The following is a 27,914-nucleotide window of genomic DNA, read 5'->3' as shown; positions in this document are numbered from 1 at the left end:
TGAAGGTATCAATCTGGTTATAAAGTAACTCTTGAACCCCAGGGAGTTTGGCATAAAAGGATAGTAATGGCTCCATCAGATTCATTCATTCATTCAAACTTCCTTATGGACAGGAGACATAAATATTTTCCCTATGACAAATGCCTGAAGATGTTGCTCCTTCTGATGCTCTTGGTGCAGAAAGCAATTACTCAGAGCTGCCCTGCGAGTGATGCTTTCCCAATTCCCCATGAGTGGCACCAGCCTGGTGATCTCATTGTGGGTGGGATGGTGTCTCAGATAATTCACTCCTTTTTTGAAATTGAATTTAAGGAACATCCTTCTCTAACACGTTACTTTTTAACACTGTAAGGCTTTTTTTTTCTTCTTTCCATTCATTTTCTAATCTTGGTCTGATCTCCCAAAATTACTTATATGACAAATAGCTCTTTGAGAATAAATGCATGGTTTTGTATATAAACTTACACTTGTTTCCTTGTCTTTCAAATTTATCAGATTGTGGGAAAACAAATCATTTTCATTCGGTTAAAATCTTAATCATGAAATGTGTGAAACTATTCTGCAAGAAGTCTTTTGGAGAATATTTAATGAGTATAAATATCTAATCTGTGCTGTCACTTCTAGCATAATTTACATAGATGAAAAGAGTGATACTTCCTGGTTGTAATCTATTTTGTGCCAAACTGTGATAGCTTGAACACTTTACATTGTTGAAAACTATACAAATTGTTGAGTGTTTTACAAAGACTCTCATCTTCTTACAACAGAGAGAGAAATGGTTGTTACTCATATATCAATGCTTTCACCATAAAAAAAGTCAACTTATTTTGTTCAATGGGGGTGTTTAACCTATTTGCAGGATAATAACCAAATTCTACCAGCATGCCCTCACCTTGGCCTTTGCTGTGAAGGAGATCAATGAGGATTCCCAGATCTTACCTAACATCACTCTCGGGTTCCACATCTATGACAGTTACAACAACCCAAGGATGACCTATCGCACCACCCTGGACCTGCTTTTCAAATCCCAGGAATTTGTCCCAAACTACAAATGTGATAGCCAGAAGAACCTTATGGCCATCATTGGGGGACTAGGTCCTGATACATCATCCTTTATGGCAGAAAGTGTACATGTCTACAAAATTCCACAGGTAGTTTGGGATGGAGTGAGAGAGAAAATTCTTTTGTAATTGATAGTAGATACTAGTTGCTTGCTATACATTTCTCCAGGAACTCAATTAAATACACTTTTATCACCCCTCTTCTGTTTTTCCCCACAACTCAATAGATTGACTCAAGATAATCCAATTAAATCAAAATCTTTTATTACAATCATAGAGGTGTTTTGGCTGTAAGCTAGCAACAGGTCACAAGTCTTGTTACTACAATTTGCTTGGTGTATGATAAAAGTACTTCACTGTAAAACTCTACTGTTTTATTTAGGAATTGTTGAAGTATTGGTGCTCTAGGGTTAGTTAGTATTTTGCTATGCCTTTATGCAGGACTTCAGTTTTGCTCTCTTTGCTCTCCTTTCTCCAATTATTCAATATGTTGGCTCACAATAATCAGTCAATAGAATCTAAATCTTTTATTACAATCATAGATCAGAAAAATTTAAATTTAAGTCACAAATTACAGTACAAAATTCATCTTATTTGAGAAGGTAAGCTGATGGTTTGACCAGTATCTGTGGTGAAATCTGAAGCTGTGTCAAGAGGAGGATAGAAAAGGCTGGTTAGCACATAGACAATAGAATAATAGAAGGGATCTTGGAGATATTCTAGTCCAACCCACTCTTCAAGCAGGAGACCCAATACCATGTCAGATACATCATTGTCCAGTCTCTTTTTGAAAGCCTCCAGTGATGGAACACCCACAACTTCTGAAAGCAAGTTGTTCCATTGGTTAATTGTTTTCACAGTTACAAAATTTCTCTCTAGTTCTAAGTTGCTTCTTTCCTTGGTTAGTTTTCATCCAGTGTTTCTTGTCTTGCCTTCTGCTACTTTGGACAATAGTTTAACACCCTCATCTTTGTAGGAGCCCCTCAAATATTGGAACACTGTTATTGTATCTCATGATTTTAGGGAAGATTGCCTTTCAGCCACTTCCTGCCCATCCCCAACTCAAACCTATCAGCATTTTCACTGATGCTCTCAACTCAGCTCCAGATTCCACCAAGCTATCCGACAATAGGTTACAACTTTCCTTGGTATGTCTTGGTTGGGTCTGTTAGTAATAACTGAATTTAAAACTCATCTGATTTGCCTGGAAATTGTTGAAAGATTGGGGGTATGTGGTCCTTTTGGAGATCTCCATAATAATTGTAGTAAATGAAGACATGATTAATCCTTTCTATTCCTCCAGAATCTCATGTGCATAGTCTTTTATGGATAAGTAAAGATAGTTAGCAATTTTCCAGATGTTCTAAGGGGATGAACATAGTGGATATCTGTATTAGGAAACTGTGTGTGGTTGTAATATAGTTATATTTCAGATGACAAAATATTTCATCAAGGAATTTTAGTTGCTTCTCTTTGTCATCAGAATTGTCATAATCTGCACCAAATTGGACAAATGTTCAATGTAGGGAGAACTTCATTAAGTTTCTCATAAGCAGTCTTCACATTTCTCCCATATTTTTCATGAAGAACAAATTTATCTTTTTCGTTTGTTTAGTTGACTTATGGTTCCTTTGCCCAAGAGGACTTTCAGATTACTGAGTTCTTCCCACTTTATTGCATGGTCCCCAAAGAAGAGCATCAGTACATTGGACTTATACAACTTCTTCTCCATTTTGGATGGACATGGATTGGACTCTTTGCTTCTGAAAATAAGGAAGAACGTTTTTTGCAGAAACTGCAGCCATTGCTTTCACAGAACGGGATCTGTTTAGCTTTCACACAAAACATTCCACAACATCTCCACTTGGAAGATTTGTCAGAATTGTTAGATTCAGTCTCAATTATTTCTGATAAATTGATGGATCAAAAATCGAATGTTTTTCTTGTCCATGGAGAATCCATGTCAATAGCGTGGCTCACAAGTGTCATGTTTCTACGTGGTTCCGAAAATAAAGAGAGTGCATTATTTAGGAAGGTTTGGATCCTGATGAATTCAATTGATTTCATCCTGCTGGGAAATCAAAGGAGTTGGGATGTCCATTTTTTCCATGGGGCTCTTTCCTTTACTGTGCATACAAGAGACATTCAAGGCTTTAAAGAATTTCTTCAAGTCATCCAACTTTCAACCCACAAAGACGAGTTTCTCCAAGAGGTTTGGGAGCAATTATTTGATTGTTCATTTTCAAATACAGAATTATTTTCAACGATCACTGAAACCTGTACTGGAGAAGAGAATTTGGAGAATATACCTGGTCCTCTGTTTGAATTTCAGATGACTGGCCAAAGCTACAGTATCTACAATGCTATTCATGCAGTGGCACATTCTTTGCATGAGGCAGTGAGATCCAAATCCCAACCAAGAGAGATTCAAAGGGTTGAATTTCCAAATCTGCAGCCTTGGCAGGTAATCTTTCCGTGCCACACCTATCTTGTATTTCAACGATTATCCACAGTCATCCACAATCTAATATAGCTTATTTATCCTGGTCTATGGCTACAAATCTAAAGAGAGTGAGGCAACAAAGCTATTAGTTTTATAAAATAAGAGGATAACCATAAAACGAGTCTTTCCTAATTTCAGGATAGTCAATGGGATTTACTGTATGCATCAATTTTCATTGTAGAAATAACTTTTCACCTCCACGTAGAATTGGCCTGTCTTGTGAATTTATCCAATCTGGTTCCAAGAAGAATTCAATTGCATTGTGTGCAATTGGGTGCAATTCAATTGCATTGTGTGCTGTCTTTCTTCTTTTTGTGCCCAAAAAAACATTTCTGAAATGTAGACATTTTATTTTTCTTATTAGCTTCTGAATAATGATTCTCACCAGAGCCATGGTGGTGCAGTGGTTAGAAAGCAGGCTACTTGTACTGGCTGCCGGTTGCCAGCAGTTTGGCAGTTTGATGCCCACTGGCTCAAGGTTCATTCAGTCTTCCATCCTTCCGAAGTTGGTAAAATGAGGAGCCAGATTGTTGGGGGCAATATTATTTGATATTTGTCAACGCAATGGAAGGAATGACTAAGAGAAAGTTAAATATACTGACCACTACTTCATTATTATTTTTCCAACTCTCTTCCATTTCTCTTTCAAGTAGCTCCATTCATTTCTTCAAGGCATTTCTTTCAACAATTCAGCTGGGGAGAGAGTGTTCTTGAATGAGAAGGGGGAAGCAACAGGTGGATTCGACATCACCAACTTGATCACTTTTCCAAACAGATCCTTTCAGAGAGTCAAAGTTGGAAAGATGAATCCTCATATTCCCAATGTGAAGGAATTAATCATTGATGAAGGTGTCATTGTGTGGCACCCAGCTTTTAACCAGGTGTGGACTCATTTAATCAAGTATTCCTTGATCCATTATGATCCAATATTGAACACAGTCTCTTTAGAAATCTAATTTTTGATTTTTGAAATGGCATATTCTGTACAAACATTATCAATGATCAATCTTTCATCAAATTGACAAAATGACATTACAATTTAAAATATAGGAATTCACATTTGGGTTGCATTTCCATTTGAAATCATAAGATACTGTTTCCATAATATTGTAATCACATATATTTGTTTATTCACTCTGCCATTCTCCAAACACACCCTTTGCTCATTCTTATAGTGTCAACATTTTAATGGATAGTTAAAAAATGTGATGGCTCAGTGGTTAAACACTGAGCCATCACATAAACACTCAGGCCTGTCACCTGTAAAGCTGCCAGCCCGGGTTTGAGACCTGAGCACTATGCAATAGGGTGAGCTCCCATTCCTGCCTCAGCTCCCATCCACCTTGGAATTCAAAAGCATGCAAATGTGAGTAGATTCATAGGTATTAATTTGGTGGGAAGGTAACAATGTTCCTTGTCATATAGCCATGCTGGCTACATGACCATGGAAAATATCTTTGGATGATGCTGGCTCCCTCAGTCAAGAAACACTGTGAGCTCTGTGTCCTACAGTTCAACACAGCTGGACAGGGAAACCTTTACCTTATAAATGTACCTGGAATAAGCCTTTGAGAATTCAAATATTCTTCCTCCCACCATCAAGGAGAACAATACAAACTGCTTAAAAATTTCTCTTCGCAAAAATCTTTTATGTTTAATACCAGGTTCTTCCAATTTCTCTGTGTAATGAGCATTGCTCCCCTGGATACTGGAAGAAAGGGTTGGAAGGAAAGCAATTCTGTTGCTACGACTGTGTTCTGTGTCCAGGAGGGAAGGTTTCAAATCAAAAGGGTAGGTTAGACATTCCAGCAAGTCCTCAATAGAAGCAAATTATAATACACTACTTTAGTGTAGCAAGTAGTTTTGTGAGTTCTTCAAGTTGGGTATTCATTTCCATACCTGTGAATCACAATGCCCATGAGAGCTGAGCTTTTATATCCACCCCTACAGATTTCTACTCTGTGTTTTGGAAAAATGGGAAACATCAAAAGGGTCTAAATTTTAATAATTTTGAAAATTTATTAGACAGGATTGAATAATTGCCCTTTCCGTTGTACTTATTTTATGGTGGTCAGAGCTGATACAATGATTTCCCTAGAAACATGATCCAACTGGTAGCCAATAGAAAAAAAACTTTAGAGGGATAACAGTTGGCACCTTTAAAGTATATTATTTTCAAAAATGTGGAATGTATAAAATCATGCCGTGATTTCCCTTCCAGATATGGATGACTGTTTTCAATGTTCAGAAGATCATTATCCAAATAAAGAAAAGAAAGGCTGTATCCTGAAACTGCTGGTCTTTCTAACTTTTGAAGAAACCTTAGGAATTGGTTTATCCTCAGCAGCTCTTTGTTTCTTCCTCTTGACATCTTGGGTACTTGGAACTTTTATTAAGCACAGGGATACTCCCATTGTCAAAGCCAACAACTGGTCCCTCACCTACACCCTCCTTGTCTCTCTTCTGCTCTGTTTTCTCTCCTCTTTTCTCTTCCTCAGCCAACCTGGCAAAGTGACCTGCCTTCTCCGACAACCAACTTTTGGCATCACCTTCTCAGTGGCCATTTCCAGTGTTCTGGCCAAAACCATCACCGTGGTTGTGGCTTTCATGGCCACTAAACCTGGTTCTCAGATGAGAAAATGGATGGGAAAAAAATTGGCCTTTTCTATTGTCCTTTTTTGCTCCCTCTTCCAAGTATGTATTTGTACTATTTGGTTGTTCTCATTCCCTCCATTCCCTGAGTTGGACATGCACTCAGAGCTCCAGGAAATGATTTTACAATGCAACGAGGGGTCAACTTTCTTCTTTTATTGTGTCTTGGGCTACATGGGTATCTTGGCCATTGCCAGCTTTATTGTGGCTTTCTTTGCCCGTAAATTACCCGGCAGCTTTAATGAAGCCAAGTTCATCACCTTCAGCATGTTGGCCTTTTGCAGTGTGTGGATCTCCTTCTTTCCAGCCTATCTGAGCACAAAGGGAAAAGCCATGGTAGCTGTGGAGGTCTTCTCCATCTTGTCCTCCAGCACTGCATTATTGGGATGCATATTTTTGCCAAAATGCTACATCATTGTTTTCAGGCCTGAGCTAAACCACCGCGAACAACTTATAAAGAGAATGTAGGACATCAAGTGTTCTTTCTGGCTATGGAAATGATTAACTGAACAAAAAGAGTAGAGTGCTGCTATCTACAGGAAATTATAGATGTCATTGTTTCTATCGAACAAGCTTTTGTGTAAAATTGGGATTATTATTAAAATTCATTGTTGCCTATTCCAAATGAAGTGTTCATTTTGCTACATTTTCAGCAGTCCTCCAAGGTTGCTTAACCTAATCCTTTTTTCCTTTGAATACATCAAAGCTTTTTTGAGATTTTGAGCATCTATCTCTTTATATTCTTAGGAGATTGGAGAGATTTATTTTAAGGACACCTAAAGGTTTGCAGCTTCCAGTTCTTGAAATGTAAAAGTTAGAAAATCTTTGAACATATAACAGACGTTTAACTGTGTTTTTGGAAATGTTTTCATGAACGATTGCTCTCCATCCACTAATGTATATCTACTGTACCTAATTATCCAATTTTAATAATGTTGCAATTTAGGGTCATTATATAAAACATAGTCCTCTTTCTAACTCATCCCATTAGAAGTATATGCTGACCATTGATCATAATAAATTTTGATTTAATTTGGTTTGATTTGGGTGTGTCTTCCACTAGTCTTTTGGATGAGACCCTTTCCATTAAGCATTGGCTAATAAAATACATCATCAGGCTGGAAAGCAGGAGACCCTGAGTTCCAGTCCTGCCTTAGCTATGAAAGTCATCTGGCTATCTTTAGGACAGTCCTTCTCTCTCAGCCCAACCCACCTCACAGGGTTGTTATTTGGGGAAAATAGGAAGATGAAAGTGTGTTAGATATTTTCAATGCCTTGAGTTATTTGTAAAAATAATAAAACCTATATATTTGTGTGTGTGCGCGTTTGTGTATATGTATGTGTGTGTGTTTGTGTTTTAATTCCATGATGTCAATATTGCTGACATTAGCATTCATTCTCTGCCTGGAAATGTGAATGAATTCCTCATCCAAAAGGCTATCTGGTTTAATTCCTTCATAGGTAAAAAAAAAGTTTCGTCTTCTCTATTAAACGACTCTGTTCATTTTACGTGGTTAACTCTAGACTTGATTTTTGTCTCTGGCCAGTGGTTGAGTGATCTTGTTATAGGGGATATAGACATGGAACCCTTGTCATGGTCAGATCACCCACTCCTTCGTCTGGACCTTCGTACCGCTACACCCCGCCGCAGGGAGGCGGTCCCAATTAGATGGGTCCGCCCCAGGCGCCTGATGGATCCTGATAGGTTCCAGACGGAGCTTGGGCCAATTCCTGATGATCTGGCACACGACTCGGCCGAGGACCTGGTAGCTGCCTGGGATCGGGCGGCTGGTGGGGCCTTGGATCGAGTCGTGCCTTTGCGGCCTCTGACCCGCTGTCGATCCCTCGCGGCTCCTTGGTTCACCGAGGAGCTGAGGGAGATGAAACGCCGGAAAAGACGCCTAGAGAGCGGTTGGAGGGCCAGTCGCGCTGAATCTGACTGAACACTGGTAAGGTCGCATATTAAGACCTACCTAGTGGCGATAAAGACGGCAAAGTGTAATTATTTTTCCGCCTCTATTGCGTCATCAGGGAATCGTCCGGCAGCCCTGTTCAGGGTAACCCGCTCCCTGCTCCATCTGGGAGCGCGGGAGGATCCCTTGGAAGGCAGGGCAGAGGATTTCGGACAATACCTGTATGACAAAATCGCTCAGATCAGGGGGGACTTGGACTCTGACTGGGTAGATCAGGGCAGGGTGACGAGGAATAGTCTTGAGAATGTTACCTGGGAGGAGTTTGATGCTGTGACTCCCGATGATGTGGACAGGATTTTGGGGAGACTTAGTGCGGCCACATGTTTACTGGACCCGTGTCCCTCCTGGTTGGTACTGGCCTCCCGGGAGGTTACACGAGGCTGGCTCCAGGGTGTTATCAACGCTTCATTGAGTGAGGGTTACTTCCCCGCGGCCTTGAAAGAGGCGGTGGTGAGGCCTCTCCTCAAGAAGCCGTCCCTGGATCCGGCAATATTGGCCAACTATCGTCCTGTCTCCAACCTTCGCTTTCTGGCGAAGGTTGTTGAGAGTGTGGTCGCGCGACAGTTTCCACAATTCCTGGAGGAAACATCCTATCTGGATGCATTCCAGTCTGGTTTCAGGCCTGGGCACAGCACGGAAACGGCATTGGTCGCGTTGGTTGATGATCTCTGGAGGGCTCGGGACAGGGGTTGCTCCTCTGTTCTGGTCCTGTTAGACCTCTCAGCGGCTTTTGATACCATCGACCATGGTATCATGCTGCACCGGTTGGAAGAGTTGGGGATGGGGGGCACCGTGTTACGGTGGTTCTCCTCCTTTCTCTCCGACCGGTCGCAGTTCGTGTTGGCAGGGGGGCAGAGGTCAACCTCGAGGCCTCTTATATGTGGAGTGCCTCAGGGGTCGGTCCTCTCGCCCCTCCTGTTCAACATTTATGTGAAGCCGTTGGGCGAGATCATCCGTGGCTTTGGGGTGAGATACCATCAGTACGCTGATGATACTCAGCTGTACGTCTCCACCCCAGGCCACCCCAATGATGCCCTTGAAGTGATGTCCCAGTGCCTGGAGGCTGTACGGATCTGGATGGGGAGGAACAGGCTCAAGCTCAACCCTTCCAAGACTGAGTGGCTGTGGTTCCCGGCATCCCGATATAGTCAGTTGACTCCATCACTGACTATTGGGGGCGAGTCTTTGGCCCCCACAGAGAGGGCTCGCAATCTGGGAGTCCTCCTGGATACACAGCTGTCCTTGGAGGAACATCTGACGGCTGTAACCAGGGGGACCTTTTATCAGGTTCGCCTGATCCGCCAGTTGCGGCCCTTTCTTGATCGGGATTCCCTGTGCACAGTCACTCATGCCCTCGTGACCTCTCGCCTTGATTACTGTAACGTTGTCTACATGGGGCTCCCCTTGAAGAGCACCCGGAGGCTCCAACTGGTCCAGAACGCAGCAGCGCGGGTAGTGACGGGAGCAGCATGGCGCTCCCATGTAACACCGCTCCTGCGCGAGCTGCACTGGCTCCCAGTGGTCTTCCGGGTGCGCTTCAAGGTGTTGGTTATCACCTTTAAAGCGCTCCATGGCATAGGGCCTAGCTATCTCCGAGACCGCCTGCTGCCACCGACGACCTCCCATCGACCCGTGCACTCCCACAGAGAGGGCCTCCTCGGGGTGCCATCAGCCAAACAATGCAGGCTGGTGACCCCCAGGGGGAGGGCCTTCTCTGTGGGGGCTCCCACCCTCTGGAATCAGTTGCCCCCTGAGATAAGGAGAATCCATGACCTCAGTGCCTTCCGCCGTGCCCTTAAAACCTTCCTTTTCCAAAAAGCCGGGCTGGCCTAATTCTTTTTAAGTGTTTTTAATTGTTTGGTTTATTGTTTTAATTAATGGGGCCAAATTTATATATATATATTTAACTGTATTTTAATATTTGTATTTGATGTTTTTATTTGGCTGTTCACCGCCCTGAGTCCTCAGGGAGAAGGGCGGTATACAAATTCAAAAATAAATAAATAAATAAATAAATAAATAAATAAATAAATAAATAAATAAATAAATAAATAAATGGGAGTACTGCTCCATTGTAAGAAACGAACCCGAATTTGAACAATGAAGCCTATTTTTATTGTCATTCTCCCTTGGATCATCATAACTGACAGTGAGAACAATTAATAAGTGGAACAACTTGCCTGCAGAAGTTGTGAATGCTCCAACACTGGAAATTTTTAAGAAGATGTTGGATAACCATTTGCCTGAAGTGGTGGAGGGATTCCTGCCTGGGAAGGGGGTTGGACTAGAAGACCTCCAAGGTCCCTTCCAACTCTGTTATTCTATTCTATTCTATTCTATTCTATTCTATTCTATTCTATTCTATTCTATTCTATTCTATTCTATTCTACTCTACTCTATTCTATTCTATTCTCTTAACTGACATCTTCTCAATATTAAAATGTGAGACACTTATTATTTGACCAATACCAAAATAATTATTTTCTTAGGCCCAAACTTGCTGAGCAAAAGCAAAATTCAACAACAATCAAGATGTAAGCTTATCAAGTACCGTATTTTGCTTATCAAGTACTGTATTTTTCAGAGTATAAGACGCAGCTTGGTTTTTGAGGAAGAAAATAGGGGAAAAAAATCTGCCTACCAGGTATTCATCTGGCTAGCGTCCTAGTCTGGTCAGCTTCAACACATTAGTTTGCTGGTTTTTGCTTGGGGATATAAAACAGCCTCTAAGACACAGCTGAGAGGAAGCAGCAATGAGAAAAACAGGCAAAGCACGGGGGGTGGGGAGAGATCGCTTCACTCGGCTAGCACCTAGTTAGGGCTGAAAGAAAACTTCTAAAGAACAGCTGAGAGTCGGAACAAAGCATGGTGATCGCTTGACTCACTAGAGCCTCATTAAAGCAGAGAGTTAAGGGACCAGGCAAAGCTGGGAAGATTTCTCACTAGTGCCTCGTTAGTGCTTCATTAGGGCTGAAAAAAAGGTTTGAAAAAGCTACATTCGGAGTATAAGATGCACCCAAATTTTCAGCCTCTTTTAAGGGGGGGTGGAGATGTGCCTTATACTCTGAAAAATACGGTATCTCTTGAATCACAGGGAAAGGGGCACAAGAGGTGAAATGGTCCAGTTGGATTCATTGCTATAGGGATCCTTCTGCCTCTCCCTTCTGCCAGAATGTCTATTCACACCCTGATGATAGCCAAGATTTGAATTGGCACTCACATAGATCTTCAAATAGATACTGATGGATTTTTGTCATTAAGTGCACTCTCACGCATAAACCTTAGCTCAGTCATTGGAGGAATAGTGGATTACTTTCCTATGGGGTGAAATCAGTGGTGGGTTGCTCCCTGTTCAGTCTGATTCTTGCGAACCAGTAGTAACTGAGGTGGGAGGCTCTGCCCACGCACCCGGATGTCATCCTGAACGATCAGCGCATGTGCCAAAGCTTCTGCGCATTCGCAGAAGTGTGCATATGTGCACACTCCCATTGCGAACCAGTAGTGGAGGTAAGTAGAAATCCAGCAGGTTCTGGAGAACCGGTAGTGGAAATTTTGAGTAGTTTGGAAAACTGGGAAATACCACTTTGTTGGCCCCAGAGTGGGGTGGGAATGGGGATTTTGCAATATCCTTCCCCTGGAGTTGGGTGGGAATGAAGATTTTGCGGTATCCTTCTCCTGCCATGCCCACCAAGCCACACCCACCAAGCCATACCATGCCCACCAAGCCACGCCCACAGAACCAGTAGTAAAAACATTTGAATCTCACCACTGCTTTCCTATAATTTGATAAAAGTGATGGACATTTTCACCATAACTAAAGAGTCAAAATGTTGTTCCTTTGACATTCTTGGGGCACAAACAAATACCCCTGAGCTGCCCTACAAGAGATGCTTTCCTTGTTCCACATTAGTGGTACCAGCCCAGTGACTTTATCCTCAGTGGGATAGTGTCTCAATTTTTCTACCATTTTTATGAAATTGAATTTAAGGAACATTCGTCTCTAATACAGTATGATTTACCATTGTAAGGATTTTATTTCATAATCTTAACTACAATCCCGAAAAATACTTATAAGAGTGAAAGCATTTTAATCCTAAATGAAAGGTTTTGTATAAAATCTATAGCTTCTCTGTATTTCAAATACATCTCGTTTCTTGCTTCTTTGCATTTCAAATTAATCCTTTCTGCGCTCTGGAAAGAGTGCAGAAAAGAGGAACAAAGATGATTAGGGGCCTGGAGGTTAAACCATACGAAGAAAGGTTGCAGGAATTGGGTATGTCTAGTCTAGTGAAAAGAAGGACTAGCGGGTGATCTCGCAGGTGGGGTGGCCAGCTGGATGCACTATTTGGCCACCCTCCCACTTTATCCCACCGTCTGTCTTTGCCTGCCCACAGCCACAATGGGGAAGGGGGGTGTATGGTACGACCGGAGGGCCAGCTTATCTTCGTCCTCCCATGCCTCTACTCCTGCCTGCTGCCATTGCTGCTGCTTGCCTTGCTGTGATGTGGCAAGGCAAGGCAGGTGGCAGAGTAGGGATGGCACCATGGTGTGGCTCCTGCGTGCTTGACCCCCACTGTCCAACCACAGAGGCATGGGTGGAGGCACTTGATCTGGCCTGCTGCAGGCGCTGCACAGCTGCCTGCCTGGTCATGGCCATGGACAAGCAAAGACAGACTATGGGAAAGAGTGGGTGGCTGTCCGCACAGCTCATCTGGCAGGTCGGAGCATATGCCTCTCTCCCGTACCTATGGCTCCGCCTGCTGCTGGGAGGGCCAGCCTGGCAGTCACAGTGCTCAGACTCACCTATGCTGTGTGGGCTGCACAACCCAAGAGTGCCCTTGCTAGAGATACCGGTGCCAGACACCGTTATCCCCCATGTGCATTGGGAAGGGTGGCCAGTCAGGCTGGGCCAGGACCTGGGCAGTGGGGGCTGATCCCTTGCTATCTCCGGTGAGGGCCAATAGGCCAGATATGGGACCATCCAGCCAGCGGACATTGCTTTTGACATGTCTGTTGTATATGTAAAAAATAAGACATCACCTGAAAAAAAGCCCTAATGCATCTTTTGGAGCAAAAATTATTATAAGACTCTGTCTTATTTTTGGGGAAACACGGTATTATTTTAGTCCCATTATTTTAAATATATAACTCTGAAAGTGTCAACCAGAGCTCTAGTTGCTCATTTTCAGCAGCAGGAACATTTACATTGGGACTCTACATATGAGTAAAATGTGTGTGTGTTGACTACTACATCATTCTGATGTCCTCCAAGCAATTCAGTTTTCATGCCAGCAAATTCTAGTTAAAGTTGAAATTATCTCAGCTGTGAAAAGAGCTGAGATGGTTTGTGAGAAACTCTCTTGAGGCCTGCGACTCACAAAGGCCTGGAAGTGGTCTTATTCTCAACACTGAGGCTGAGGAAACATCTAAAGGCAAATTGCAGAGTCATTATTCTGAAAAATAAACAACGGCATAATAAGATATCTGTCAAATTGGGCATTAGTTATCCTACTGTGGCATGCTTATAGCCAGCAGATATGAACATTTGTATTTGTAGTTTCTGATTCAACCCAAAAATTAAGACAAGCCCTAGCAGGAGTGCTGTCAGTCAGCCAGCCGGACTTACTGTGTTGTAATTACAAACCAGAGTATCACTTAGTGATGTCTATGGAGATTCTCAATCATCCAGGTTATGGTTGTCCTGAAAGTGCTTTTTCAAAAGGCAGCTAGACTTTGTTTTTCCATGAGGAAAAATGTCTCCCTTGAAAAAGCATCTTTAGGGTCACTTAATCATAGAGTTATTATCGTTTGCAGAAGAACGGCTGAGGAAGAAAAGCTGAAATGGTCGCTTGGTAGTTCTCCTAATTTCCCCCTTCTTCATATCTAACTTTTCTGATGATGCAATTAGTGAGCTGCAGTCCTCTCTGTCATTATATTGCAAGAATTTTAGTCCACTAAAACTATTTGGGATTTGATTCCTGGATCATTTAATGACAGTATGTGAAACTTAAACTGACAAATCCATTCAGCTCCCCTCCATTCCGTATTATGCAAAGATATATCAGCATCCTTTTTTATTGAATTAAAATTTGAAATGCAATGAAAAATAAAAAGATAATATGATAAGATAAAAAGCAAATCCCTAGAATTTAGCATTGCCTTTATTTTTGAGAATATCACATGGGTCCTCTATGAGCTCTCATGCCAATGTGTGATAAAGCTATTAATAATAATAATAATAAAAACATTGTCCAGGTATTTGCTATGAGTTAATACTACTTTGATACTACAACTTTGATACTACAAACATACAAATAATTCTGATTTTAAAAATCAGAAATTAGATTTCAAAGGATATAGAGCAAAAGTTTGTTTTGTGTGCAGGCTGAAGTCATAAGATACATAAAAAGAACTTTGGTTAAGTTATCTTAAAGGTGTTTTTCAAAATTGAACAGCCCTCTCTCAACAAAGCTGGTGATGGTAAGATATCATCTACTGTATCTCCAGTCTACCACACAGTCCTTTCAACAGTTCCAAGAAGGCTCCACACCCATTTGCACCACTCAGGTGACCCTGATGACACAGAAAAACCTCCAGGTGACCTTAACAACCCTCTAAAAGGATGCAAATGACCAGCTGCCTACAAGGAGTATAAATCCTTCCATTCCCCATCATCCAGTCAGAACTGAAGAAGCTTCTTGAAGAAGTGAAACATATTGAAAGAAAAACTAGAAAGTTCAATTGCCTCTTTTGGGACAACCATGACCTGAATGATTGTGAAGCTTCATAGACATTGGTTACATTAGTACACAGATTAAATAACTTGCAGCAAAATTAACAGAATGAGTGAATTGGTAGGGACTTTGAAGGTCTTCTAGTCCAATTCCCTGGTCAAGCAAGAAACTCTATTCCATTTCAGACAAATGGTTTTATGTCATTTAATGTCAAAGATTTAGGCACCCCTGTTCAGATGGCAGATTACGATGACTCTTTAAGTCAAAAGAAAGGAAGCAATAACTTTTACTTGAGATGCAGTTAAGGATGATATCTTTCACTCAATGTAACTGTATTTTTATTAGGCCCGAATGAACTTTTGCATGTAAATGGACCTAAAGTTTGAATCCTGGTCATAACAAATGGCTCTCTCTTCCATTGTTCTGCAGCCTTGATCAGAGATTAATCCAAAATAAGTGTTAATGTAATGAAGCCAAATTTCCTTTCTCTTCTGCCACATATTAATTTGGTAGCATATCATCTAAAATTAAGTACAGCTCCACTCCCGAAAACACTGCACAAGCAACTGAAGTCTTGATTCTTTCTGTGGGCTTTGAACTTTAATTCAAGTGTGAATTGTTCTGAATCAGAAACTGTAAATGCAGAAGAGGCTAGGATTGTGTCTCCATAGAAAGAAAAACTCAGAGCAGGCTGGGCCTTCATGGTCCATCTCCTAATCTGAAAAGGAAATACTACTTGTCGGTGGGCTATATTGGGTTTTTTTAGACTGGATTTAGACTTAGCTTAGACTTAAAATGCTAAAAATAAATATTTAGGAAGTTATGTATACCCATGGTTTAAAAATTTAGGAAGTTGTGTATACGTGTGGTTCAATACTATTGGATTTTAACTATGATTGTCAGGGTTCCAAGTAATAACGCCATAGAAAGCAGAACTCCAAGGCAGGCAGGTTCCTCAAAGAACAATTTTATTGGAGATATCATATTGGCACAAACTGGTGAAAACCGACTCTGAAAGTTCCCGTGGTTTTCACCTAATTAAAAATTGAAAATCCCCCCTTTTTCCAAACAAGCAGTCCCATTGTCTAATCAAGGTCCTGGTTGCCTGGTTACTTTACTCCTCCTCTCTCCAGCCACCTGTTGGAATGTCCTTGGCTCCCACAAGAAACAAATTCTATGCCACTAGTGACTTGGAAAGTGGTCAGTGTACCACATTATTGTATCCCACTTTGGCATACAATGAGCAGGAAGGCTGATATACTCAGTTACATTAACCATGAATGCACCATTAGGAAACTTGAAAGAATAGGTTAAAGATACAGTTCTGTCCAATTTGTTTGCTGATAGTTCACATAGGATCTTAAATACTGTTCCACCACTGCGTTTGCGCATTCTGCTGCCCCATTAGTGCTCGGATGAAATACCGAACTAAATCCCTGTGAGGACCCAATGGACTTTATGAATTCCCTCCAGAACTTGACTATGAACTGGATCCCCGTATTGGAGATGATTCTCCGAGAGACACCATGCAGCCTATAAATATGCCTTATGAACAGTTTAGCCAGTTATGGGTGGATGGGAGACTGGGGCAAGCTATGAAGTGGGCTTGTTTCGACAATAGGTCTATTATGGTTCAAATGACTGTATTTCCCCTACTGTCAGGGAGCTCTATGATAAAGTCCATGAACTCCAAGGCGGGCAGATTCCTCCTCTCTCCAATATATCTCCAATAATTCTAAGAATTATTCTGTGAAATATTTAGAACATAGAATTACAGAGTTGGAAGGAAACTTGGAGGTCGTCTATTTCAACCCTCTGCTCAAGCAGGACAATATTATACTGTTTCAGATAAATGGCTGTCCAGCTCTTTTTGAAAGCCTCCAGCGATGGGGCACCTACAACTTCTGAAGGCAAGCCATTCCATTGGTTGATTGTTCTCATTGTTTGGAAATTTCACCTTAGTCCTAGATTGCTTCTCTCTTTGATTAGTTTCCATCCATTGGTTCCCATCTTGCCTTCTGGTGCTTTGGAAAATAGTTTGCCCCTCTCCTCTTTTTTTTTTTTATTTGATTTATATGCCGCCCTTCTCCGGAGACTCAGGGTGGCTTACCATGTGTTAAGCAATAGCCTTCATACTTTTGTTTATTTTATACAAAATCAGCTTATTGCCCCCACAATCTGGGTCCTCATTTTACCTACCTTAGAAAGGATGGAAGGCTGAGTCAACCTTGAGCCTGGTGAGAGTTGATCTTGCAGTAATTGCAGGCAGCTGATGTTAATAACAGTGCTTTATCTTTGTGGTAGCCCCTCAAATATTGGAATCCTGCTATCATATCTCCCCTAGTTCTTCTTTTCACTAGACCAGACATGCCAATTCCTGTCACAATTCTTCATACATTTTAGCCTCCGGTCCCCTAATCATCTTTCTTGGTATTCTCTGTGCTTTTTCTAGAGTCTCAATTTCTTGAGTTCTTGTTCCATTAGTGTTTAGATATTTATTTATTTTATTTTATTACATGTATTTATATGCCGCCATTCTCCCGAAGGACTCAGGGCGGCGAACACAAGTTAAGAAACAAGTACAATAAAATCATAATTTAATCCAAATAATTAATTAGTAGTAAATAATAAAGCCTGGAATCAGTCTCAGCCTATTTGTTTGAAAAGCCAAGTCTTCAAGTCCTGACGGAAGGAGCGGAGATCAGGAGCCGTCCGGAGCTCAATAGGTAATTCATTCCAGAGGGTGGGAGCATCCACAGAGAACACCCTACCCCTGGGCACAGCAAGGTGACATTGGCTCGCCGTCGGAATCCTGAGGAGAGCGGCCCTATGTAAGCGAACAGGACAGTGAGAGGCAGGCAGGAGAAGGTCATGCAAATATCCCGGACCTAAGTCATGAAGGGCCTTATAAGTGAGGACTAGCACCTTGAAGCTGACCCAGAGAACCACTGGTAACCAGTGCAGCTCACGCAGGAGGGGTGTTATATGGAAGTAATGAGGGGCTCCCATAACAACCCGTGCAGCTGCATTCTGGATCAGCTGGAGTCTCCGCGTGCATCTCAGGGGCAGGCCCATATAGAGGGAATTGCAGTAATCCAAGCGGGAAGTAACCAGGGCATGAGTGACTGTGCGAAGGTCATCTCGATCTAGGAAAGGGCGCAACTGGCGCACCAGGTGAACCTGTGCAAAGGCCCCCCTGGTCATGGCCGTTAGATGGTCTTCTAGGGATAGCCGAGCATCCAAGAGGACACCCAAGTTGCGAGCCCTATCAATAGGTGCAAGTTTTTCCCCATCTATCAAAAGTGATGGAGCCTCTGAAACCCGAGATGCCGGCATCCACAGCCACTCAGTCTTAGAGGGATTGAGTTTGAGTCTGTTTCTGTCCATCCAGGCCCGTACCTCCTCCAGGCAATGGGACATCACGGAAAGGGCATCTGGGATGGTCTGGGGTGGAGAAGTATAATTGGGTATCATCAGCATATTGATGATATCTCACCCCAAAGCCACGAATGATCTCACCCAGTGGCTTCATATAGATGTTAAAGAGCAGGGAGGAGAGAACCGACCCCTGAGGCACCCCACAACTCAGGGTGGATCTCTGCCCTCCCGCCCATACAAACTGAAAGCGACCCGAGAGGTAGGAGGAAAACCACCATAAGACAGTGCCTTCCACCCCTAACCCCACAAGCCGCTGCAGTAGGATACCATGGTCGAGGGTATCAAAAGCCGCTGAGAGGTCAAGTAGGACCAGGATGGAGGAACAACCCACATCCCGAGCCCGCCAGAGATCATTCACCAGAGTGACCAATGCCGTTTCCATGCTGTGACCGTGTCGGAAGCCTGATTGGTACGGGTCAAGGTATTCCGTTTCCTCCAGGAATTGTGGGAGCTGTTGAGCCACTACAGTCTCAACAACCTTCACGATGAAGCGAAGGTTGGAGATGGGACAATAGTTATTGAGTGAGTCTGGATCTAGCGAAGGCTACTTGAGGAGAGGTCGAACCACCGCCTCCTTAAGAGAGGCAGGGAAGTTCCCCTCTCTCAACGAAGCGTTGACAATTGCCTGGATCCAGTCTCTAGTCACCTCTCTGGCAGCCGAAACCAACCAGGAGGGACAAGGGTCCGATAAGCAAGTGGAGGAATTAAGTTTGCCCACAATCCTGTCCACTTCCTTGACAGAAACAGGGTCAAACTCAATCCAGATATTATTCTCAAGACCCACCCTAGTCTCCCAATTGGATTCTGCCCAGTCAGAGTCCAATCCGATCCGGATCTGAGCGATTTTATCATGCAGAAACTGTACAAAATCCTCAGCTCTGCCCTGCAAAGGATCTTCCCTTGTTCCCTGATTGAGGAGGGGGCGGGTCACACAAAACAGGGCCGCTGGGCGGTTTTCTGCAGATGCAATGAGGGCGGTGAAGTAGTGACGTTTCGCTGCTTCCATCGCCACTAGATAAGACCTAATATGGGTTCTTAACTGTGTTCAGTCAGATTCAGATTGGGAGGACCTCCAACTCTCCTCTAAGCATCTTTTCTGACGTTTCATTTCCTGGAGCTCCATGGAAAACCAAGGAGCAATCCGGGATCTGCGTCGGGTTAGAGGCCGCAAAGGTGCGATTCTGTCCAAGGTGTCGGTAGCCACCTGTTCCCAGGATGTCACCAGAGCCTCAGCTGAATCGCAGGATTGAGAGGTGGGGAATGTCCCAAGCTCCTTCAAGAACCTTTCTGGGTCCATCAGGCGCCTAGGGCGGAACCATTTTATGGGTCCCGTCTCCCAGCGGCAGGGGTTGGCAGATTGAAAGTCTAGTCTAAGGAGGAAATGGTCAGTCCATGACAGGGGAGTGATGGAAAGTTCCCCCTTACCATGACCATTTATCCACTGTCCAGAGAGAAAAACCAGGTCGAGTGTGTGTCCTCCCCTATGAGTTGGGCCCTGAATAACCTGAGTCAGGTCCTTGGCTGCCACGGAGGCCATGAACTCCCGGACTGTCTCAAATGACTCACCAATCGAAGGCAGATTAAAATCTCCCACAACTAAAAGGCTGGGGAGTTCAAGTGCCACCTCAGACAAGACATCGAGCAGTGCGGGCAGGGCTGTGGCAACATAGCTGGGAGATAGGTATGTGACCAACAAGCCCGACTGAACTCCAGGGTCCCACTTCAATAGAAGAGACTCACACCCGCCTATCTGACGGACAGTGACCTCCCTAGGACTCAGACTTTCTCTAACAACTACTGCCACCACCCCCGCCCCTTCCCTGGTGTCGCGGCTGGTGCAAGACACGAAAGCCTGAGGGGCATAAATCAGAGAGAGGGATTCCCCCCTCTTGCCCCAACCAGGTCTCCGTGATACAGGCCAGGTCCATATCCTTTTAGTATATCATAAAAGGCAGATGCTATCTATTTCAACTCCTTTCAATTAACTAGTCAAGAAAAATTGACATTTTCCCCTGCCACTGTAGGATACCTGGAATTTTCATAAATGATATAATTGGAACTGTAAAATTAAAGATAGCAAGAAAGCAAGATGGAAAGATGATGAAAATACAGATAAACTGATAAAAAGACCCAATATATAAGTCCTAGAGCAGAACAAGTATGAGTTCCAGGTGTGGTGATGGTGAATTCTCCATTCTTATTTTTTTTAAAAAACAACAACACATACAAGATAAATGTAAAACGTGTTTTAGTTTATCTTTTCAAAGATCTTGTTTCTTCTTTTTCCCTTTTGGGGGGAGTGTCAATGATTTTCTATGTAACTTTTACTTTTATCTATTTTCCAAAGGATTTTCAAATCAAGACCTGCTAATCTGTACCAGATAGTTGATGTTTGACCATTTCATCCAACATTTTGCAGGGAAATGGTTTCCTGATCCATTAATTAATATTAAACTATTGTCCTGATTTCTAGAATTAGGGCAACGTTGTAGCTTCCAACTTCCAACTTCCATTTCTCCACCATTTTCAAAACAGGTTAAGCATCAGTCACTTATGATGTCACTCCAAAGAAGGAAAGTTGTTGATCAGACATATAAAGAAAACATTGCCATGTTGCCAATGGTTCAGTGGCAATTATGTCCCTTATGAATGACTGCAATCATTCTATTATTTTAGCAGGCCACAATATCAAAAGGTCTGCACAGAAGGGAATAGAAAGTGAGAAAGGATCTATATAGATACCAAACACAACATGGAGGAAGGAAGTCATAATGCTGACTCTGTGAGATTCATTTCCACAAAGTTCTCTTCCTTCTGTTTTATCTGCCAGAAGTTCTCCTTGAAGATAGACTCAGACATTTTCTCCATATGCAGAAAATCATAAAATTGATCCTCCTGGTGTTCCGGATGCACAAAGCAGTTACTCTGAGCTGTCCTGCAAGTGATGCTTTCCCTGTTCCACATGAGTGGTATCAGCCTGGTGATCTCGTCATCGGTGGGATGATGTATCACTTGATTTACCATTTCTATCAAGCTCTATTCAAAGAACATCCTTTTCTCAACCCTTATGATTCACTAATGTAAGGATTTTCCTTTGAATCATCTGACCTTAGATCCACATAGCAAAGAATCATTTATATGACTGTTTGTGTAGGAAATGTAGAGTTTTTCATGTAAATGTAAGAATTCTTTGTGTTTTGAAAGTGGTGAGAGAAAAGAAAACTTTCATAGTGTTTCTTTCATTAACAACATTCTCATAAATAAAGCATATTTGATTGTGTGGAAATTATCAAAAAGAAGAATGCTAAAAAAAAAAAAAAATCAGCTCTGCCAGACTTCACAACACAAAATAAAAGTGTTTTTCCAAAAAGCAACTGGACATTATTGTTTTTTTCTTTGAAAACATTTCATTACTTATTGAAGAAGCTTCTTGTTCTGTCTCAGTTCTGGATCAATTCTGGAAGCTTCTTGGATGAGAAGAGAAATATTTTCAAAGGGAAAAAAAAAGAAGAAAGTCCAATTGCCTTTTGGAAAAGCACTTTTGGGCCAACCATGACTTGGATGACTGAGAATCTCCATAGACATAAATATTGGAAGTTAGTTAAATTATTAGCATTCTATTTTACCAAACAGGTGAGGAATGATAGGATAGAGTAAAGATGTTTTAATATTTTTCTTACAGCCAAAGGGGACACAGACGTTAGATATTTATTCTGAGGGAACTTAGAATTATGAGAAATCATAGAATATTCCTTCAGAACTGAAAAGATTCAGATGAAGAAGATGTATGGATTTAGAGAGAATCTCACCCTTAATCTATAATTCTTTCTAATTCAGTAAAATTCCTAGAAAACTAAATCAACAGAGAAAACAAGCCATGGCATTCTAGGTTAAACTGAAGGCTGAAGTTAAAACTCCATAAATTAACATAGTATGCCTTATGATGAGTAACTTTCTAGAAAAATATAAAGGAAAAAGATTGTATGCAAAATATATTTGGACTGATTACAAAATTATTTAATACTTCTGTCAGAAGCAAGTTTTTACAAACAGTACCATACTAAAATAATTTTCAAAATTATTATTATTATTATTATTATTATTATTATTATTATTATTATTATTATTATTATTTTGAAAAGGTGTGCTTAATCTATTTGCAGTGTAATAATCAAACTCTACCAACACATCCTTGCCTTGGCCTTTGCTGTGAAGGAGATCAATGAAGACCCCCAGATCTTACCTAACGTCACTCTTGGGTTCCACATCTATGACACTTACCTCAATGCAAGGATGACCTATCGCACCACTCTGGACCTGCTTTTCAAATCCCTGGAATTTGTTCCTAACTACAAATGTGATAGCCAGAAGAATCTGATGGCCATCATTGGAGGATTAAGTTTTGATACATCATCTAATATAGCTGAAGTTGCAGGTTTCTACAAGATTCCACAGGTCAGTATGGAAGAGATGAACAGAAAAAAAAATACTTTGTTGTTATGACATAATTACTGAGAATCAGATATTAGATTTGTATTAAGACGTTCCACAGACCTTAAGGTATAATACTTAGCACTCTTTTATGAAGCTACAATGCCAACCATAGAAGTGAGTATTTAGAGTCATTCCATTCCAGAGGGAAGGTTTGAATGTAGCACACTCTCATCTTGTTCAAGCAAATGAACTATTATAATGTGTTTGAAATAATTCCCAGAAATTTCATTCTATACTAATATTTCAAAAGAAATAGAGGAAAAATTCCTTCTTTGGATATTTTTTACAGGAAAACTAGATCCAGAAAGATTGGATTTGAGCTAATGATTCAACAGAGTATTATTCTGCTTTATTTTAGCTGACATATGGCTCATTAGCTCAAGAGGAGTTTCAGACCAGTGAGCTCTCTTCACTTTATTTCATGGTCCCAAAAGAGGACCATCAATACATTGGAATTATCCAACTGCTTCATCATTTCAGATGGACATGGATTGGGATTTTTACTATGGATAACAACAACGGAGAACGTTTCCTACAGAAAATTCAGCCCATACTTTCACAAAATGGAATCTGTCCATCGTTCATACAAAGGCTTTCACAACTAGTCCACATAGAACACTTTGGAGAACTTGATCACATGGTCTCAGATATTTACATAAATTTGGGGAACAGCAACACCACCACATTTCTAGTCTATGGAGAACCAGGGACAATTATGTGCCTCAGGGCTATCGTGTTTGTAACAGATCCTGAAAACAAGCAAACTGCATTATTTAGAAGGGTGTGGATCATGACTGCACAGATTGATTTTATGCTCTCCGGCTTTCAAATCAGTTGGGATCTCCAGATGTTCCACGGGGCTATTTCCTTCACTGTTCATTCAAGAGCAGTTGTAGGTTTCAAAGAGTTTCTTCAGACCATCAAACCTCATTCAGACCACAGAGATGGGTTTCTACAAGACGTTTGGGAACAATCATTTGATTGTTCATTTTCAAAATCAGAATTGCAAGAAATGTCCAATAGGCAGTGCCCAGTGGAAAAGAAACTGGAGGATCTTCCTGGGCCCGTGTTTGAAATGGAAATGACTGGCCAAAGCTACAGTGTCTACAATGCTGTTTATGCTGTTGCTCATGCTTTGCAGGCTCTATTCATGTCGGGGTTCAATAAGAAAAAAACTATGCTGCGTAAAAAAACTGACCTTCCACCTATGCAGCCTTGGCAGGTATTCTCTCTGCATTGGACGCTTCTTTTATTTCAATGAGCAATTTGATCTAGAATTACCATTTGAACTTATGGCGGAAAGTCTTAATATGTTCTGTTTATAAAATCCAGTGTGAAAACAGGTCATAAGTCACTTTTTTCAGTGCCCTTGTAACTTCAAACAATCACTAAACAAGCTGTTGTAAGTAGAAGACTACCTGTATTATCCTTTAAATTCTCTCTCTTTTTCATTCTCTTTCACATAGCTCCATCTGTTTCTACATGGCATTTCTTTTAACAATTCGCCTGGAGAGAAAGTTTCTCTGAATGAAAAAGGGGAAGTAATGGGTGGATTTGATATCATCAACCTCATCACATTTCCTAATCGGTCTTTTCAAAGAGTTAGTGTCGGAAGAATAGAACCCAGTTCTCCAACAGGCAAAGAATTATTCATTGATGAAGATTTGATTGTCTGGCACCCAGCTTTTAATCAGGCATGGACTCATTTCATGGACTGTATCTGGAGCTATGATGATCCCAAATAGAGTCCCTTGAACCACATTGAGTAAAGCCTCTTTAAAAATCTAATTTCTATATTTGCAAGAAAAAATGGCATTCTAGGAACAAATATGGCCCATGATCAAGCATTAATCGAATTGACAAAATGATTTTGCAATGTAGAAGTCAGATTTTCTTTTTGGTTTCAATTACCTTTCAAATTATGAACGTTGCCTTATTTCCGTAACATTTTCATCCCTCATATTTATTTATGCAACTTGCCTTTTTCAAAGAGGCCGTTTTCCTCATCACTGTAATTTCAACAAATTTTAATGCATAATATAAATCCAGCCAGGTAATATTCACTAGCCCTTTGGAGAAGTAAAGAATTCTTTACCTTAATAAAAGGTGATGATTAATAACTCACAAATGAAGGTGTTCCAGAATAATGTTGAAGAATCTACTTTGAGTTAGTCACTGGTCCACCTTTGGTCCCGGTGACTGTCCCAGATTAGATCCTGCAGGATTAATAAATGTTTTTTTCTTAAAACCTCCCTTTGCAAGAATCTTTTATGTTTATCACCAGGTACTTCCAATTTCTCTGTGTAATGACCATTGCTTTCCTGGATACTGGAAGAAGGAGATTGAAGGAAAACAATTCTGTTGCTATGACTGTGTTCCATGTCCAGAAGGGAAGATTTCAAATCAAAAGGGTAGGATAGACATTCCAGGAAGTTTTCATTAGGTTGATTTAAGCAAACAAAGAGGAGCAGTGGTTCAATAGCTTAATGATGCTAGAGAAGGTCATTAAGCTCCAACGGTTTGAGTCCTAGCATGGTGTCTCAGCTTCTGGCGATCTAGCAGTTCGAATGTATGTTATATGGAAGGAGATAAATAGGTACCACTTCGGTGGGGAGCTGAGCTGGCACTTCATGTGGACGGTTAGAATCCTGCTGGCACTGCACTTCCCATTTGTGATGTCCATTTGTGAGGCAGCTTAATGTAGGGACAGGACCCATATGATGCTGCTGTCAGGGTTCTGACCGCTGCCCTAATAAAAGCAGGAACCTCAAACCAAGTTTCAAGAAAAATCCAGTTGTTTATTAGGAGCACCATATTGGCACAAACCAAATGAAGCCAGCTCTGACGTCATTCAATTTGTACCTTGCCTCTAACTCTGTTTTCCCCTTCCCCCAAGGTGTGTCATAAGTCACATTCCCCAACGAAGCAATTTTGCGGGTCATGAAAGTCATTCCCTCCAGCCATTACTGGTTTCTGTGGAGATGGCCTTGACTTTGGCCAGCTAGGATGTGTTTTCTTTTGACTGAGGTGCAAATTCCTCAATGCAGGTGCAAGGGTTGATTCCCCATCCCCCTGCCTATGCAACTTGGGAGCAGGTCATTTGCACCTGAGTAGTGCAAATGGTATGGAGCCTTCTTGAAACTGCTGAAAGGACTGTGTTGTGGAGCTGTGCTTTGTGCAGCTGTGTTCCTTTTTGCCCTGTGTCCCTTCACTGTGGAAGACAGACACAGGCTGTTGGGAATGAGTCTGTGTTGTCTGCTTCTCAAACTGAAGCACAAATGGTTCCTGTACTGTGCAATCTTTTTCCTGGAAATCTGTTCATACTTCCACACCATTTGAAGGGTATTCATCCCAAAGTGCATAGCTAAATGTCAATAGAGGTTCTCATTCATCCAGGTCATGGTTCTCCCAAAAGTGCTTTTTAATGAGCATCTGTCTGCAACGAATATAAATCCTTCCATTCCCCACCACCCAGTCAGAGCTAAAGAAGCTTCTTGGAGGAGAAGCGAAAGATATTCAAAGAAAAAACAAGAAAGTCAAGTTGCCTCTTGAAAAAGCATCTTTGGGACAACCACGACCTGGGTGACTGAGAATCTTCTTAGACAAACAGAGCTGGCAGTATTAGGGCAGCCAAGTACTAGTCTGTATAAGCATTATAGTCTCCTGGCTAATGTAACATCACCATATACTGAATAAATATTTTTTTTTATTTTATTTTAATAAGCAAAGTGTAATTTGCACAACTTAGTATGCAAATAAATAATACTTTTAGTTATTAGTGAATATTCATTTTTATAGCTGTGACTCACAATCTGTTGTTCAGGTCAATACACTCTGTTACTAGAGACTTACATATATCTTTACGGTTTTCTTTTCCATGTTTGAGAGAAAATGGCGAAAGTCCAAATGGCCTACATTGCAAAAAAATTTAAAATGATACAAAGGGTTGCATTTCAAAGAATAATATTCCTTCCATTTCTGCTTCGTTTTAAGCCAGTCCTCAAATTTTCCTTTTGAGGAAAAACTGAATTTTCATAGAAACGTGATCAATCTGGTAAACGGTGGAAAGAACTCAAAGTTATAACAACTCTCACCCATTCAGAAAGTAATTTGAATACTATAGGATACCTAGATGATAAATTCCTTGATTTTCTTTCCAGATATGGATGATTGTTTTCAATGTTCAGAAGATCATTATCCCAATAAAGAAAAGAATGGATGTATCCTGAAATTGCTGGTCTTTCTAAGCTTTGAAGAAACATTAGGAATTGGTTTGGCCTCAGTAGCTCTTTGTTTCTTCTTCTTGACATCTTGGGTACTTGGAATTTTTATTAAGCACAGGGATACTCCCATTGTCAAAGCCAACAACCGGTCCCTCACCTACACTCTGCTTGTCTCTCTTCAGCTCTGTTTTCTCTCCTCTTTGCTCTTCCTCAGCCAACCTAACAAGGTGACCTGCCTTCTCCGACAACCAACTTTTGGCATCACTTTCTCAGTGGCCATTTCTAGTGTTCTGGCTAAAACTATCACCGTGGTTGTGGCTTTCATGGCCACTAAACCTGGTTCTCAGATGAGGAAGTGGGTGGGGAAAAGATTGGCCTTTTCTATTGTCCTCTCATGTTCTCTATTCCAAGTAATGATTTGTATTCTTTGGTTGTTCACTTATCCGCCATTCTCTGAGTTGGACATGCATTCAGAGCTCCAAGAAATGATTTTACAATGCAATGAGGGGTCAACTTCATTCTTCTACTGTGTCTTGGGCTTCATGGGTATCTTGGCCATCGCCAGCTTTATTGTGGCTTTTCTTGTCCGTAAATTACCTGACAGCTTTAACGAAGCCAAGTTCATCACCTTCAGCATGTTGGCCTTTTGCAGTGTGTGGATCTCCTTCTTTCCAGCCTATTTGAGCACAAAAGGAAAAGCCATGGTAGCTGTGGAGGTCTTCTCCATCTTGTCCTCCAGTGCTGCTTTACTGGGATGCATATTCCTGCCAAAATGCTACATCATTGTTTTGCGACCTGAGCTAAACCACAGAGAGCAACTCACAAAAAGAAATTAG

At 41.5% G+C, this 27,914-nt stretch overlaps 1 protein-coding gene across 1 annotated transcript; it reads left to right on the top strand.

Annotated features, from left to right (window-relative positions):
• The first annotated feature begins 66 nt into the window (after window positions 1–66).
• Window positions 67–27,914, top strand: LOC132710133 (vomeronasal type-2 receptor 26-like). The gene is made up of 6 exons (XM_087893266.1): window positions 67–347; window positions 860–1,151; window positions 23,214–24,077; window positions 24,322–24,549; window positions 25,140–25,266; window positions 27,016–27,914. The coding sequence occupies exons 1-6, from the start codon at window positions 67–69 to the stop codon at window positions 27,912–27,914; spliced, it is 2,691 nt and encodes an 896-aa protein (XP_087749392.1).

Source organism: Pantherophis guttatus, chromosome 4, assembly GCF_059756535.1.
Source record: "Pantherophis guttatus breed Tessera chromosome 4, ASM5975653v1, whole genome shotgun sequence".
In the NCBI taxonomy this organism is placed as follows: domain Eukaryota; kingdom Metazoa; phylum Chordata; class Lepidosauria; order Squamata; family Colubridae; genus Pantherophis; species Pantherophis guttatus.
This window is presented reverse-complemented; position numbering and strand designations above follow the sequence as displayed.

What these genes read in the sequence shown, in the direction of transcription:
- LOC132710133 (XM_087893266.1), top strand. Translation starts at nt 67, where the DNA reads ATGGCTCCATCAGATTCATTCATTCATTCAAACTTCCTTATGGACAGG. An exon ending in ACACGTTACTTTTTAACACT is followed by an intron (nt 348 to 859) that starts GTAAGGCTTTTT and finishes ACCTATTTGCAG; the next exon opens with GATAATAACCAAATTCTACC. An exon ending in CACCTATGCAGCCTTGGCAG is followed by an intron (nt 24,078 to 24,321) that starts GTATTCTCTCTG and finishes TCTTTCACATAG; the next exon opens with CTCCATCTGTTTCTACATGG.